At 42.5% G+C, this 16,530-nt stretch overlaps 1 protein-coding gene across 1 annotated transcript; it reads right to left on the reverse strand.

Moving 5' to 3' along the window:
* Window positions 1-6,974: 6,974 nt before the first annotated feature.
* Window positions 6,975-12,208, reverse strand: SMIM28 (small integral membrane protein 28). The gene is made up of 2 exons (XM_057407526.1): window positions 11,388-12,208; window positions 6,975-7,533 (listed from the first exon to the last, which is right to left on the reverse strand). The coding sequence occupies exons 1-2, from the start codon at window positions 11,496-11,498 to the stop codon at window positions 7,135-7,137; spliced, it is 510 nt and encodes a 169-aa protein (XP_057263509.1). The 5' UTR covers window positions 11,499-12,208; the 3' UTR covers window positions 6,975-7,134.
* Window positions 12,209-16,530: the final 4,322 nt, after the last annotated feature.

The following is a 16,530-nucleotide window of genomic DNA, read 5'->3' on the forward strand; positions in this document are numbered from 1 at the left end:
TCCCGCAGCCAAGTAGGGAAAACGTGTGATTATAAAAAGTAATACGTAATCTGATGTGATACAATCTACATAAATTGTGGCCTTTGTAAGGAAAAAAAGAAAAACTGGGGGAGGTTTGCATAAGAATCACCCCAGTGAATGCCTATGGTAAGTGGGTAATAACTTTTGCTCTCTTACAGGCTGAGACCAAGCTTTGGCTCTAGGTAGTACATGGTTTATTTGGTAAAAATGAAACCTCAGCTCCCGAATGCAGGAAAGTAGGTACTAGTTTACTAAATTTATTATTCCGGAAATTCCCTTTGAACTATAGGGACACAAACCATTTGGCAGCACCACACAAATTAATCCACACCTGTCAGACACACTCGTTTCTGTTCATTCTTCAGGGGAACTGGAGATACTCAGTTCTATCAAATTAATTCTATCATTCTGGTGCATTAACGGACTGCAAAAGTGGACACAGAGTGGATGTGCACCAGGCTCACTGCGGCACCATCTGTATTTTCATCCCTTTAGAAGACCAGGTAAGTAAAAACTGCTCAGTGGCACACAGAAACTCATAGTTCAGCTAAAGAGCATGGAGTTCAAGCAAACATCTATCTTAGTGGCTTGTTCAAAGGCTGCATTTGCTCCTTTAATTGTGTACAGGGGGCAATGATACCACAAATAAAACTAACAAAACTTCATTATTCTGCCAGAGTTCTGTGGGCAACAAAATACAAACACCTGTTTTTCTGTTCCTTCTTGTGTATTCTCTGCTGTGTTGCACAGTGCACATTGCACTAACATGCTCACTGTAGTTATGGAGTCTTTCTTCTATGTGGATTTTCTTGGTGTCTTAAAAGAGATGAATACTACAGTTTTTCCCTTAGTGAAGGGAAATGAGGTCACCATCATGGTCACTTTTCCTTGAAGCTTTAGTTTCCATGAAACTGAAACTTTATAATTTTGGAATTATTTACTTTCATGCAGATTTCACAAAGAGGCCATAACAGAGCAGAAAAGCCAGTGGGAGAACACTGTCACCCCATGCAATATAACTGTATCACTTTAGTTTTCTGAAGAAACCTTGCTACCTGGCCCACTCTTTCTCCTCAGCCTATGTGGTATGCTCATAGCACTCTGACCAAATGGAGTATGTCTGAAGGATCACTACTGGTCTTGAACATTGTTTGTTTTGTAGCAAGCCTTTCAGAAGTGGAGGGCAGCTCTTCATGGGCCAAGCACTCAGACCTGAGAAGAGTGTCCCTGTCCCTAGAAGATACTTATTCCTCCCAGTCTTCTCCTCTCTGAGGACTGGAAAAAGTTACATTTACTCACAGACGGGCATAGGAAAAGACCGCAGCTGCCTGTGGGATTAGAAAGGCTCAGCTAGGTGGTAGCAGCTAAGTAATTCGCAAGGAAGTCAAGAGCAGCACTAGCATCTAATTGAAACTAGCCAAGAAAAACAGATTTTGGCTGCATAATGATTGCTTAAGGGTTCCTTTAAATCCTGGGAACTCCTTGATTGCTCTGCAAAAACCAGGCCACAGGTGAAATGTTATTACACCTTAGTTTGGGAGTGTAGCTTTGAAAAGTTCGCTGAAGATAGCGGTTACATCTGAAGACATCTGTTAATGCTGAACCTTGCTTTCCTGTGGCTTGTCAGGCAAGGTCTGTTGCAGGTATTTTTAAATGTTGAGTTACATTACAATGTTTGTTGCTGTTTTACTGACTGTGACCCAGAATGGAAGTAGTTTCTTCTGTTGGAAGGATCTTTGCTTTTATAATGCTGTGTCAGAGGAAAACCTGTTGTACAGAGAGCCACATCAAAGCTGAAGAAAGACCTTGTATGTATGGGAAAGAGCCATGGAAATCTTCTCAGTATGGTTGTATTCAAGAAATTTTAATGTAGGTCAAATATTCAAGTTGCTTTAAGTAGTACAGGAATTGTTCTCTTGATGTTTGTTCTTCAGTACAAATTGCATTTAATCTGAAGTTACAACTTCCCAAGTAGTGCAAGCAGTGGAACCAGAGTATGCATACATAGACCTTCAAGAGGAAGAAAATGGAAAGCAGATTTAGGAGGAGCTGTGTTAAATGCTTTTTCTGGTGATCAAGGTGTGGCTTTAAAGCCTTCTCCATTCTTGTCCTTAAACTGACTGCTGAAAGCACTTCTCCTAACCCATTAAGCTTCTGTGCCCTTGATTCAACAGCTAGATTAAGGGTGCCCTGACTGTGAGATGTATGGAGGCTCTGGATTTAAACTGGACAGCAGTAGGCTTTTTCTTTGTTAATTACCAGACCCTCTGCAAGACAAACTCCCTGCCCTCTCTTCAGCCAGGTCTGTGAATCTGCTTCAGGACTGCTGCACTTTTGTGTTTAGTGAATTCAGGTAATGAAAATCACTGCCGACTGACCCTTGTGGCTGCACAGCAAGTTTTCAGGATCCAGCAGGAGCTTGGTGACATCTAGGAAACTGTCGCGTGTCCAAGCTCTCCCTTTGATGTTGGCAAGAGCATTCCTGCTTCTCCTACATACACATCACCTGCTTTTTGCTGCCTGTAAGGCCCTGTACCTCCTCATTCCATCACCTTGTTAGGGTACCTGCTGGCCATGGATGCCCCTAAGGAAGGGGTGTGGGTTGGGGACATGGGAGCCAACGCTGTACCGGGCTTGGAGGGCTGTGTGGAGAGTTTAGTGAGGAAAACTGAGACAAAACTTCAGCGTTAGCCTACTAAGCAAAGTATCTGGTATTAAGTATTTACAGCTGTACTGATTTACCAGACACTTAATGTTCAATATGGCACTACTCAACCGTGGGGTTTTTGGATGGAGCTGCTGCTTGGACCTGCGGGACACCCCTGCTGCTCCTGAGTGACTCCAGCACTTTGCTCTCGTTTCCAGGAACTCGAAACACACAGGAAAACATCTCCTGCCCGCCTTAATTAGCAGCCATGTTTAAAGGTGGACAAAAGCCCTTGTACTGTTAGAGGCAGCTGAGCGCGTAATGTCTGAGGTGCCAGTCATTATTTACCACCGGCAGTTGTGGAAAGGGACTTTCTCTGCAACTGCCGCCAACCTGCAGTGAGGCTACCGGAGCTGACAAAGTGGACTGAAAAAGCTTAACTGGGGCGATGACCGTGTTCGCACCTACTTCAGCCACCTTGAAACCACCTTCCCTACCCTCTCCCTTCCCTCCTGCCTTTTATGGGCCGGCTCCAGCCGGTCTGGCTGCCATTGGCTGCTTGGTGAGAGAGGGCGGAGCCAGCCTCTGCGGCGGGGCGGGGCTGGGCGGTGGCGCAGGCGGGTCCTTCCTCCCGCCCGGAGCCTGGGAGCCCGTCGGTTCCACTCGGCACCCGCCTCCCCGAGCTGGCCTCGTCAGGCGCGTCTCCTCTCGCCCTCCCCCTGTGCACTGCGCTCTCAAATAAACCTCCCGCTCATCGGTTAACGCGTGTTTAAACTCGGGGTGGGCAGCACTTTTTGGCGCAGGGTTGGCTTGTAAGGGGTGCTGTCCGGTATAGAGAGAAGGTATACTGTGCCAAAATTTGCGGTTCAAAACGGCGTTAACTGGGAAAATACCAGTTGTAGTGGTACATATAGTTGGGTACTATTACAGCAATTGGTAAAAACTACTAAATGAAGGCGTACAGCTTTGAAAAGGGCTCGTACGGCCCTGGGGGCAAAAGAATGGGGGAAGGGGAGTTACTGTAATTCCCTAGGGTTAGCCAGCAGCGAAATCCAGCCTCTCCTTCAGAGCAGCTCACGGGTGTGCTGATGTCCGATGTCCCCAAACACGATGAGTCTGCGACAAAGCGGAATTTAATCTCGGTATGTAGTGTTAAACATGATGCCAGATACCTGTCTGTGGGAGGGAATGCCTTTCCATGCTCTCCTTTCCTGGGAAGCAGGTTGTCATTGTAATGAAAATCTCTTTTCAGCTTTTCAAAAATCAGTCTGATCACCCTAAACCCAAGCCATCCTGGAAACAGTCTTGTAACAAAGCTGGAAAGTTGTATTTAGTGGAAACTAATGCACTTGGTGTAAATACTGTAAATACTCAGTCCCAGGTAACACTGAAAATCTGTTGATAGGTAAAAATTGTCTCTGGCAATTGTGTCGTTAGCTGGCTGGGGTGGGGGTGCTTGGACAGGGCCCACGTAGCTGCCAAAATCAGAGAATCACAGAATGGTTGGTTTTGAGAAGGGCCTTCGAGATCATCCAGTTCCAACCCCCTGCCACAGGCAGGGACACCTTCCACTAGACCAAGTTGTTTAAGGCCCCGTCCAACCTGGCATTGAACACTGCCAGGGATGGGGCAGCAACAGCTTCTCTAGGCAATCTGTGCCAGTGTTGGAACTCATAGTGAAGAATATTTGCATTACTTTGGTGATGTTGGCTAAAGAGAGCTAGCTGTGCATGTGGAGCTCTTGGATACAGTATTCAGGCATACTTCGTACTTACAGCATACCTTGTCTCTTATCTCCAAAATCTCTATTAGATGTTATATTTAAAATAAGGGCTGCATAAGCTAGGCAAAGAATAATAGATTAGAAAAATAAGCTAAGTTACAGGATGACCTGCAAAGCATAAAATGCAATATCAAACAGCAGTTCTTTCCTTGTGCTCTAGTTCATATCGAGTCATAAATTTAGGAAAAAAAAAAAATATACTTGTGCCTGATTTAGAGTATACACAACCCCTGGCACACAGGTCTAGAGCATAAAATCATAGAATAGTCAGGGTTGGAAAGGACCTTAAGATCATCTAGTTCCAACCCCCCTGCCATGGGCAGGGACACCTCACACTAAAATGATGGTACCAGTGTGTTAACTTGCTACTTTTGTAATAAAAACATGGCAGGATTTGAGAGTTATCTGAGAAATACTGTGTGAGAGACAGTCATTCGCTATATTTGTGGAGACAATAGCAGTTCTTGACTAGTTACGGAAGTATATCAGTCTTGGTCACAAGAAATATTGGTCAAAAGTTATCTGAATTGTAACTAAGGTAACTGGAGAGCAGTTTAGAATGATGAGCCCAGGGTTGGGTTTCAGGTGCTACTCTGGTTAAGGGTAAAAAAGAAATTGTGCTGACAACAGTGTAACTCATTCCAGAACAAAGATCTTTTTAAGGCAAAATACATTCAAATTGATGTGACAAAGGCAGAATTTTCAAGCATATCTGTACGATTCTGCTGAAATTAGTGGAATATACAGACACCAAAGGCAAAAGTGATTTACCTTTGAACCTGAAACCTTTGTACCTTGATGATTAGGTAGTGTATGTTGTTTGGGTCTCGTATTTTTGCAGCTTTCCTTGTAGGTGGCAGAAACTCCATGTACCAAATATTACGATGGTAAAAAAAAAAAAAAAGGCAAGGAAACAGTAAAATAACACTACTTCTAAATGCCTCCGCGAATACCAGGAACTCGTCCCAGACATGGCTGAGAAAGAAAAAAGGGTGACTGAATTTGGATTTGTCCAAAACACCTGCTCTTACAGTTTGGAGACAAAAAGGGAATGTTAGAAAAGGGAATGGTCTCAGAAGTGTAGTTCAAGAAAATAATCCATTTCTGAATCACATAAAGCAGATCTTTTTGCTCCTAGTTTAAGTGAACTGTGTGAGTGGAATCATCAGGTTTGACCTGCACTGCTCTTGGCTGCTGTGGTGACGTGATTTGTGCCATTGTTGGCAATAATATGAGATTGAACTACTTGCAGCTCGAAAGTTGTCTGGTTTTCTTCTGCTGTACAGTGATGAATTCTTCTTCCATTATCTTGGGAGTTTTGTTTGTTGGTTGGTTTGGATTGGATTTTGTTTTGTTTTTAAAGGGATGTGGTACATTCACAAAGCAGGACTGGCTGATACTGACACCTCATGACAGTTGCTGGAATCACAGCGTGTAACTCAGGACAGCCGCTTCAATTAGGGATTACACCAAGACTGCCGCACAGCAGTATGTAGTAGTTGTTATGTTGGCAGGTCGCAGACAAATGTAGTATCATGGAATAGCTGACACCTGCAAGGAAGAAGCTGTCATAGCTTTTGAGGCTGTCAGGATCTGTAGTAACCACCTTCTGTAACAAGAGCATTTATCAACATGAAAATGTTATCCTGTAAGAAAGAATTAAAAATAACATACACCATTGCCTAAAAGTATGCATGTGCAAGCCCTCCTGAAACTGAACCACTGGCACCAATGCGCTTGAATGAGATTTACTTTGACCTAGTGATGAAGGAGAAGGGGGTATAATGCTGGTTTGAAATACAGACCAGATTTTTGTGTGTGTGCATTTGATTTTATTTCCCCCCAACTCCTTCTCACGCTGCACCAAATACGTCACAGGGTATATTGTTGTAGACTTGTAAATTGGAAAAGAAGTCAAGGCAGTAGCCTGGAATATTAGGACCTTGCAGACCCGGGCAAGTAGCTCGGAGCGACAGTGTGAGTGTACTCTTGTGTGCTCTAGAGTCTTCCTCACCCAGAATGATCAGGTCTTCTCTAGCTCTCCTTGTTGTTCAGCTGTGATAAGACAGCCTTTATCCACAGCACACGTTTGAACCTTTGGGGACAATTGCTGGAAATTTTGTAGAGGTTACATACATATCTGCTTTCCTGAGATCTGTTGTGATCATTCCAGAGCATTGCAGAATGATGTGATGTTAACACACGCAGATGGTGTGAATTGGAAATAGTCAGAATTGCCAGAAATTCAACTAAAAATAAACATGAAAAAGAAAAAGCCAAACTGGAACAGGTATATGCTAAAACCCCTTTGCGTGACTGGTGAATCTATAGCATAATTCATGTTTCCTTGTAGCTGAGGGATTGCAGAGGGACAGATTTCCACTTGTCCTTACGTTTAATTCTTGTGTGACACCCTTTTTTAACTAGAATACCCATGTTACCAGTCTGGGACTGATTTGGTGCTACACTGTGTGTATATGCTTGCAACAAGTGGAAAGTAGAAAAGCATAGTAGACTGAGGTGAAGAGGCTCGTTCCCTATTACTCCAGGTTTCTTCTTTCATTAGTTCACTGGTTTGGCGCTTTGCTTGGAATCTTCTTGCAAATTTTAAAGGCCATATAGCAGTTCCATGTTTGTGCCTTGAGGGGCTGCATGCTTCAGCTAAGGTGCTTCTGTAGGAAGTTTATTTGGCACTGTTGGACTGCAGCGTGCTCTCTTCGTAAGGAGGCACTGGTTCTGGAGAGAGCTCACTGTGAGCCTCGTCCATGGAAGTCTTCATGGTGGCCTCCTCATAGGATGGAGGCAAGCACACAGTGAGGAATGTGGCATCAGGGAGCAGAGTGGAGTAGTGGAAGCTCTGTTCATTGTTCCAGGGCAGCACGGAAAGGAAATTGGACACATCATGCTCAGGCAGGGACTCAGGGAGGTCGATGCTGAAGATCTGTCCCTGTGGAGTGGGGTGCTGGCAACGGCGGTACAGGAAGAGCAGCAGGAATGCCAGGAAGAGCATCATGGTGGCAGGCAATATGATGCACAGAAATGGTTCTATGTCATCTTTGGTTGAGCTTGACTGTTGACTGCTCTGTAATCAAAGCAAATAGGTAGTGTGTGGGATTCCTGGAGACCTCTTAATCAGAGAGAAAATAAAAGATATATTCTCCATCTCCCCTGCAGATGTAGCAGTTGCTTTTCCAAATGACTTTCTGACTGCCTTAGGGATATTCAAGCAATATGTTTTGCAGATTTATAGATTGCTAGATTCTATGTACTGGTCCATAAAACAAATGACAGCTATGACAAAACAAATGGAGAAGTTGTGAAGAGTGGTGGGTTTCCAGGAAACCTTGTCTCCAGTGGGGAAAAAGCCCAACAACCTGGATTTGTATGTATTTTGGTATGAGGTTTTATTACTCCTGGATTATACCAGGACCTGTCCTTTTTGTGGAAGGTTGGTCAAGCTTTTAAAGCTAGGGAGAATAGCCAGTTGCAAAGGAATAGGGCTGGTGATCCACCTCCTAGTGTTTGTTTGCATTTAGAAAACTGTGCTGTTTAAAGAACAAATACTACCACAGCTACTCCTTTCATCAGGACCCACTACAATACCTATTGTTTGGGCTATTCTAACTTTGGAGGCCAGCTCCAGGTACAACACAGTTTGTCAGAACAGCCTGGACTTTGGCTCTTCCTTGAGTTTGTTCTGCCAGCTATGCCAGAATAGTTTTAAAACCGTAGAAAAATAACTTCTGTTTTTATGACTGCTGTGACAGCTTTGTGTCCTGCAAAATGTAGCCACAAAATGTCTCTCCCACAGCTTTTGAATTGTGCCGTACTGTTAACAGGAATAATATGCTATTTTTTAAAAAATAACATTTGTGCTCTATTGTTGTATTAGCTTCACTTTAAAAATTCAATATAGATAATTTCCAGTCTGACTCTATCTAGCTCTAGCTTATAATAACTGGTTCTCATTTAGAGACTAGTCGAGAGAGTGGGAAAAACCCAAACCCTAAAATTCTGTGTATTATCAACTCATTCCCTTTAAGTACTTGAAGACTGTAATCAGATGGCTTTTTCACATTTTTATGGTGAGACTGAACAGGTCAATGGATCAGATTTCCTTTATTTTGAACAAAGGCAGCTTTGCAAGTGAGGAGAACTCCAGTGGTTCTTTCCTCAAAGCATCTGGAAGCGGGGATGCAAATGGGCTGTTGGCAGTAATGGCTCTGTGAAAAGGGCGGGGAACTCCAACGTCCCCTTCTTGATCTATGAAAACTTTCTCTGCTTATTCTTCCAAGAATCATGGTCATTCCTTTAGCTACAAAATCACATTGTAACCTACGTTCAACTGATTATCTATCAGGCATTTGTTACCTCCTTGCTTTGTTGTCATATCATGAAATTTGTAGTATGTGGTCATGCCTAAGAAAAATGTAGTAAATAGGAATAGGTTTTGACTTCTAACAAATAGTGCAGTGAAGATATCTGCTTTTTTTTTTTTTCCCTGAGGTATTGTGTGTCTAAAGCCAAACCCATTAAGGTAAGTTTAAAGTACATTGAAACTTTAGTGGGTTGGCTATTAAGCTGTTTTCCCTAGCTGTCTTTTACCACAAAAATGCACACTAAAGAACTATTTCATATTTACTGATCATTTCTTATTAAAGAGTTTCTGGCAGTACAAGCTGTTGTCTTACCTGATCATTAAATGAGCTGCAGGAAACAGCAGAGTTGGAAGAAAATGTTCAGCTATTATTCTAATTCAGATGTTAAATCCTTCTTTTAAAAATTAGGGTATTTTTGGTTTTTAAAGTTTGTTAGCACTTTTTTAGTGTGTCTTTTGAGGTGCATAAGGCACTTCACAGGAAAATGAGAAAATGCATTCACTATTGTGTTTGAGCACTACATATATTGAGGCTCATGGAAGCTGTTATGTTACCAGTACTGTTATAGTAAATATCTGGAATCAACTAAAGAAAGTAAAATCCTCTCCTGTTTAACATCTGGAAGTTTTCAAAGTGAGCATATGAAGTGACTAAGGGAATTATTTGGTGGTGTTCTCTTGACTGGTTTAGTTTTGATGCTGCTGCTACCCTGGAGGTCAGTGTGCTCTGCCTGTGTCATCACAGGCATTATTGTCAGGTTTATAACTGATGAAAATAAGGCTACAGGTCCCAGCATGAAATAAGTTGTAGACACAGAAGTACAGGGACCCTTTATAAAGAAAAAGGCAGACAAAGGCATGAGGGTAAAAGGGGTTATGGTTCTTAAAACTCTTCTTTTTATTCCCCCCAGAACTGATTTTAGTAGGATGGTTTGGCCATTGCAAACATGTATTTATTCACTTTCTTTCATTTATACCTTTGTAGGGACTGAAGCAGAGGGTCAGTTTTCCCAAACTGAGCACGCACTAGAAGTAGTAAAGCCTTTCATTAGTAGTCTGTCTGCCTGTATTTTTATAACAACATGCTGAGCATGTGCAGTTGCCATCTTACAGATTACATGAATCGTATCAGTTTAGATGAGCTTTTTAACTTGTGCCTGTTGGTAAAGGAATGGAATGCAGAGTGCAGCCGAGTTGTGTGGTATTTCCATGATGAGTAATGGAATGGGTTTAAAATTGAACTCTCTGTCTAGACAAAAGGAGCCTCCTACCTGGATTGGAAGTGAATGACCTAATAAGGCCAAGCATAAGTTTAAAGAGAGCTTTTGTGTAAGGGTAATAAAATTAAAGTTTATTTTGCTGACATTCCCACTGAAGTGATTGTTTGATTGGTGCTAAGATTATGTTAATGATTTCATAGGCTACTTAGAACTTTATTACACTTATTTTTATTAATATAGCCCATATTTATACTAATATCTTTTGAAGCTGAATCAGGAAACCAATACTTCTGAAATGTTTTTAGTGGATTTGGAACAAAGTCTGCTTTGAAGTCATTAGGCTATGGTCTGTGAATAGGTGCTTGCTTCTTAAAGCTGCTTCATTATTGCTTGTAAAAAGAAAAACCTAATAAATCTGGCAAATAGAAAAACATTTTGCTGTGTTTTTGGATATATTAATAATGACATACAATTTTAAAGTGAGCCTAGATTTATACAGAATTCTTAGATACTTGTTAGAATGCAACTCTGCTGTTTGTTTCTCACTGTCAGACAAAACCAGTCCAAAGGTGTGAAGACCTTGCTATTGCTATTCTAACGCTGGCAGTGTTACTGGTGAAGTACACGTGTTTAAAATTGTAGAGGCATTTAAAAACTATTTTTTTCTCCTGTTATGACCCACAGACACATACTCCTACCCTTTTTTATTTTACAACTGGACACTTGATATCCCAGCTATGTAGTGTGGCCAGTTCATTAGCTAATGCTACTTGACTCAGGTATTTACTGGGGTTATATGTGCACCTTAAATTATGATTTCTGATCAGAGAAACCCTTTCACTGTGTCCCAGCCAAAGCCAGAAAGGCAGACTGTGTTTTTATCTCTGAGGGCTACTTCCCTCCCCCTGTTTGCCTGCATGTGATCCTCTCTCACAGAAGTAATCAGTGCACAGCTTAGTGAACAAGAGTTCATTGCTGACTGCTACTGACTTAACATCTGCAGAAAGGCTTCATGGGACCAGATCCAAAGCATAAACATGCATTTAAAAGAAAGGAAATGAAGGAATAGGAGAATGCATTATGCTTAAAAGAAATAATTAAACTTCTTTACCTGCTGCCCCAGCAAGATTTTTCCATCTACCGTTCTTCTTTCCCCACAAATATGTTTAAAGCAGCTTAGCAGCAATAAGTAAATGCTCTATGTAATTAAGCAGTTCTGCTTTGATACATATCAATATCCCCATATTTACTCTATGCTATGCACTGAGACATTACGCAGACATACACACACATGCAAAGTCAAAGGACATGCTACAGAGACAAGCAGGGGGTACTGACCTGAAGCTCTGTTTCCAGAAGTGGTCCACCTGGTTCGCTGTTTAGCCAGTCATAGTTTCCCCTGTCAGCATGTCCAAATTTCGTCCAGCTGCTGCCCAAGAGCCACCTCATGCTTTCATTAACCTGGTCTCCTGTCTTCGTGCCTCCACCTTGCTTCACTGCTTGCAACTGCGTCTCCGCCTCCCAGCCTTGATCGAGCTGGGCTGCTCTCAGCTAATGATCCTTCTTAAATGATATCCCATTTATAGTGGAAAAGAAAAAAAGAAGTTAGACACCCCCCCCCCCCCATCATCGGGAAGCCAAGCAAATAGAGCCTCTCTCCACTTCCAACTCAATCTCTCTGGATTTGCTTCAGTGGCCTACATTACCAGCAAAGCTGGCATCAGGTATCCGAGAGCTGGGGCTGATAGTGTTCTGATTGGAGAGTTCCTGCATTAGGATTATTAAAAGGGGAATTTGCATGTGAATCTGAGTCCACACAGTCATGACTCTGCTCAGATAAATAATGCTCTATATTTAGGTACCTAATAAACACTTTTCCCAACAAAATAAAATAAGTAAACCCCACACCACTATGTCGATAGCAGAGACTCTCCCTCAGTTACACAGTGCAAAGAGGAACCATGGTCCAGACAGGTTTTTTCTCCCTATTGCTGGAAATACAGTAAATAGTGAGAACGGTTTCTGCGTAGAGAGGTAAGGACGTAAGGCTAAATGCTGTGCTGAATTATTTAGCAGTGTTAGCATGTAGATGTTAATGATAAATCTGGAGAGAGAGCTCTGCCAGGAAAGCTTTGGTCACTGAGAGTCTAGGTTTGCTTTCAGTGTTTCCAGCGAGAAGCATGTGTGCTGTTTTATCAGAAAACTTCATTAATGTCTGGTAACCTCTGAAGGGAGGAGTATTTAAGTTGAAAGTTGAATCAAGGTTTAGCATTTGCTGAAAAGGTGGTGGTGCGTTTTTCTGCCTTGCTGTGAGCAGAGGGAGAGGCTAGTGATAATGTCCCATTTGACTGTGGTGAATCTTGCATGGTTTCTCAAGGCTAACCTGTTGAAGCAAAAGTTGTGTTCAGGACTGATGACACAAAACTGGGGTCTGAATTGTAACGTCTTATTTCTTCCTTGGATTTCCTTTCCATAACTCCTGGGCGCATGGCTCCCAGAGAACTGCAGGCTTGATTGACCAGGCAGAACTTTTGCAGCTCCAACAGTGGCAGTCTGATATGCAGGAGCTTGATGTTTCTGATGAGGGGAGTCTGGAAGAGCATCTTCCAGGGCTGGCTGTGACCCCTGTTACTGCAGTGTGCAGGAAGGACCTACCCTGCAGGTGAACCTGGGCTGTGGGAAAGAGAGGGGATGGTTCGATCGATCCATCCCATTTTGTAACTGGAGTTGCCAGATAAGCTGTGGGCAGGGAGAATTAACATCAAATGTAGGGTAACTCTTGGTGCTCAAGCAGCTGCATTGTTCGTCAGAAACTGGGCCCTGCTCTTGTTTCTGCTGGGGGAGGTCCTGCATGAAGCTAGAAAGGTCACCTCAGTAAAACCTTTGTGTGCTTGTGAGAAGACTCCTCCTTTCTTCAGTGCCTCACTTGTCATCTTGGAAAGCACTTTCAGAGGTGGTGAGTGCTTACGGCTTCAACCAGAGACCGGAGGAGTTATGCTGTGAATTACAATGTCCCCTGAGACTCCTGGTCCTAAATATGGCTTAACAGGTTGTACCAAGACAATGAAATACTTCTGACTTGATGCCCCAACAGCCTGTATAGAAGCAGGAATGAGGACCATCCTTCCCAAACTGGTGTTAAGAAAATAAATTCCTTAGGGAGTCTTGTGACTATGTAGCTTAAATCTGTCATCTCATGTGTAAGCAGGAAGTATTCATACATTATCTTAATTAGGGTCTTAATACAGCCCCTAAGATTATTAATGCTACTTTTAAAAGCCTGTTGTAAATTTCCTTTGGGATTGTGTCATGAATAATGAGAAGTAAAAAAATTATGTCATCTTACAGTATAAACACTGTTTTTGGCATCCTTGGATTCTAGTTAGATGAATTGCATCCAGAAAATAAGGTGTGTACTTTTAAGACTCACTGACCTGATTTACCAAGTGCTGCTTTGAATTCATGACCTCTGGAAAATGTTTAACAATAATTTGATTTTGTAGAGCTGAGGCCAAATGGGAATTTGGGGAAATGTGGTAGCCTTTGTCATGCAGGTAATTGGAATATAAAATAGTGATTCTCTCTCTGACTTTTTATATAATTAGTGGACCCAGCAGGAAAACTAGTGAAGGTAATGGCGATACTGACTTTCTGGTGCCAGCGGTTGGACATCCATTTGACATACTGCCTTTATAGGGAAGATCTGTTCTTGTGCAGAACTGAAACAGTACCACTTGAGACTGCATTAGTGATGGCAAATCTGTTGCAGATTTGTAGCAACCCTGTGAGGCACACGTAATGCTTATTTCTCCTTCTCACGAAGAGCTCATAAATACCACCCATAGCTTGTGCACGCTGGAGTGTGGAAACTGGGGTGAGGAGGAACATCCTTGTTTCCAAGACCCATGGTCAGATGTCAGGCTTGCAGCTTTGAAGAGCCAGGGAAGTTGACCTTTGGAGGTCTTCAGACCTTGACATGGACAAAACTTTTCCTCCTCCCTCCACTGGTTTTGTTCTTTGAAATAGTTTAACAGTTGCCCTATCAAATGATATGGAGAAAATAGCTGGCATGGAATGGTACCACCAAATCGATTAAATTTTGGTAAAGGTTTGTAAAACAATGGCCACAATATGGTTTTAATTGAGGCAGTGTTGCTAATATCGCCTCCAGTGTTACAGGAGGGGAGCAAGGAGAGACTTCTGAGGAAGCTGTTGCAGAAAATAGGCAATTCTACTGTCCTCAGTATGAAGCTCAAACTGCCATAAATAATTAATCTGCCTGATTTGCTGGGATGTTTGAGGCTAGCACTGTAAGTCTAGGCGGTATTGCCACTAATGTTTGTAGGGAACAGTATTTCCACAGTACCCTAGTTGCCTTTCACATTTCTTGCTGCTTTCTTTGCCCAGTTTCTTTTGCTGCTTTCCACAGGTGGTGGAGAACTTTCCCTGCTTCGAGTGCGCTGCTGTGAGGGAGGGTGCGAGGGCTAACCTGAACAGTGCAAAACTAGGAATTACAGTGGGTGAGGTGTTACCACTGTAAATGGTAGTGTGTGGTCAGGTGTAGATTCATCTGATGAAACGGAGGGAGATGCTGACTTCTGCCTATAACCAGCTGCCTGTAATGTTCTGTGTCCTTCAGCTGGAGTAGTGCTGGCTCCTGTCCATTCCTATTCACTTGGGTAATTGAGCAGTTCAGTGATTTGCTCTTCTTTGGTAAATTTTTCATGATATCGAGATTCTGGCTTTGCTTTTTTGTTAAGCACCGATACATTTCTTTTTCAAAATCAAAGCACCTTCTGAAGAGCAATCTCTTCCCCCTTTCAAACTAAAACCACTGTCACTTCAAAGGGTTGCCACAAGTTGGCAAGGGCCCTGCTGCAAACCAGCATTTTGAGGAGCAACATTTGTGGACAAGCTCTGCATACTCACAGACTGTAGAAATGGAGAGAGAAGATCTGTTTACAAAATGTGTGCATGCTGATGGTACGTACCTTGGCATAGGAGCAGCGGTGGCCAGGGGAGCAGGAGCAGGTACTGCAAAACCTTTGAAGAATGACAGTGCCAGACCTCGCGTCACTGCCAGAGCAGGATTGCCTCCAGCAGAATTTCCCTTAAAGTTTTGTGAGTGTAACCATGCTTGAAAAGTGCAGTTGATGATGTGATTTTTGTTTTGCCTCTAATGACAGCGTTTCAATCTATTCAGCAATTCTTTGTTCAAAAATGTGTAATTTTCTGCTGGAATATTGTGAATCCCTGTATCAGGTCCCTTGAGACTGTATTTAAATACCATGGTCTCTTTGTTAGTACTTGTTGCTAACACAGTAAATTTTAAGCAAAAGCATGATTATGTCTTCGTAGCTTGATTTGCTTCGTATCATTTGGTGCCAAAAACCTCCTGGCTCTGGATACTAAAACAATTAGTTTTTCTGCTGCCGTTGCTTAGAACCAGTGTGGCTGAGAGAGCACTGTTTGAGAAAGAATAGCTCTTCTGCCCTCTAAAACTTACTCACTTCTTCACCAGATTGGAAAAAACCAAAAATATTTATTAGTCCTTTGTCATCGCTTTCAGGCCAGGTGCAGCTCCAGAGCAGAAGAACTATAGGCATTATGTACTCTCTTACAGGTTAATATCTCTAATTACTGATTTAGAGAAGCTCTTCTCTCTTTCCTGTCATTAACAATGAATCTCCAAGTCTCTATCTGGCATTGTTAAAATACTTGAAACATTTGAAAGCATGAGGAAATACAGCTTTTGAAATCCATTCTGGCCCCAAAACTTATTTAGCAATAATAGTAAGAATGAGAGAGTCTGAAAATTATCTGTATAAACTAAACCAACTGATGCAGTACATAAGCTTTAGTGGGTTGCAGTTGCCTGTATATGTGTGAGGATAACCAGTGTGACAAACTGAACAAACACACAGCAATGAGGGGACCTTCAGGCTCTGTGAAAGGAGGGTTAAAAAGTTAAACTGCCAGTTCCTTGAGTGGTCTCTTCAACAGCTGAAGGAGAAACCATAAAGAGAAGGCTGCAGTTTTGGAGGGTGAGCTCAGGGTTACCCAGCTCTCACTGACTAGCCTCTAGCTTCTCCTTAACCCCAGCTCATCACTGGTTAGGTGGCTTCCCTGAAGCTGTAGACTGTGTCCATAGGAGAACTGGGGCTGTAAACTGGGAGATGCTTGTTCAGTGTTGCGCTCAGTGCTCACAGAAAGGCCAAGGGAGACATTTGGCCTTTGTCCCTTCAGGACAAGGGAGAAAATTATTCTTGTCTGTGGAGTTCTGAATCCACATAAAACTCACTGAATTGAAGTGTGCATTATTTAACAGAGCATCAGCCGAGAGGCTTTTGGCAATTTTGTGCTGTTTTAATTTAAGTGAACTGGAGCATTTCTTTGCTTGAAATAACACACGTTTTGTGTACTGTTGCGAGTCAGAGTTCAAGTTCGGAAGCTGAACCTCCTGTTGTGAATCTAAAGATTT

This window comes from Pezoporus wallicus, unplaced genomic scaffold (assembly GCF_028554395.1).
Source record: "Pezoporus wallicus isolate ANWC-B61680 ecotype Strahan unplaced genomic scaffold, APGP_CSIRO_Pwel_v1 contig_3817, whole genome shotgun sequence".
NCBI classification, from domain to species: Eukaryota; Metazoa; Chordata; class Aves; order Psittaciformes; family Psittacidae; genus Pezoporus; species Pezoporus wallicus.

Coding starts and splice junctions, on each gene's coding strand:
- SMIM28 (XM_057407526.1), bottom strand. CDS start 11,498: ATGAGGTGGCTCTTGGGCAGCAGCTGGACGAAATTTGGACATGCTGAC. Junction 7,534..11,387: donor TTCTGGAAACAGAGCTTCAG/GTCAGTACCCCC, acceptor CTTTGATTACAG/AGCAGTCAACAGTCAAGCTC.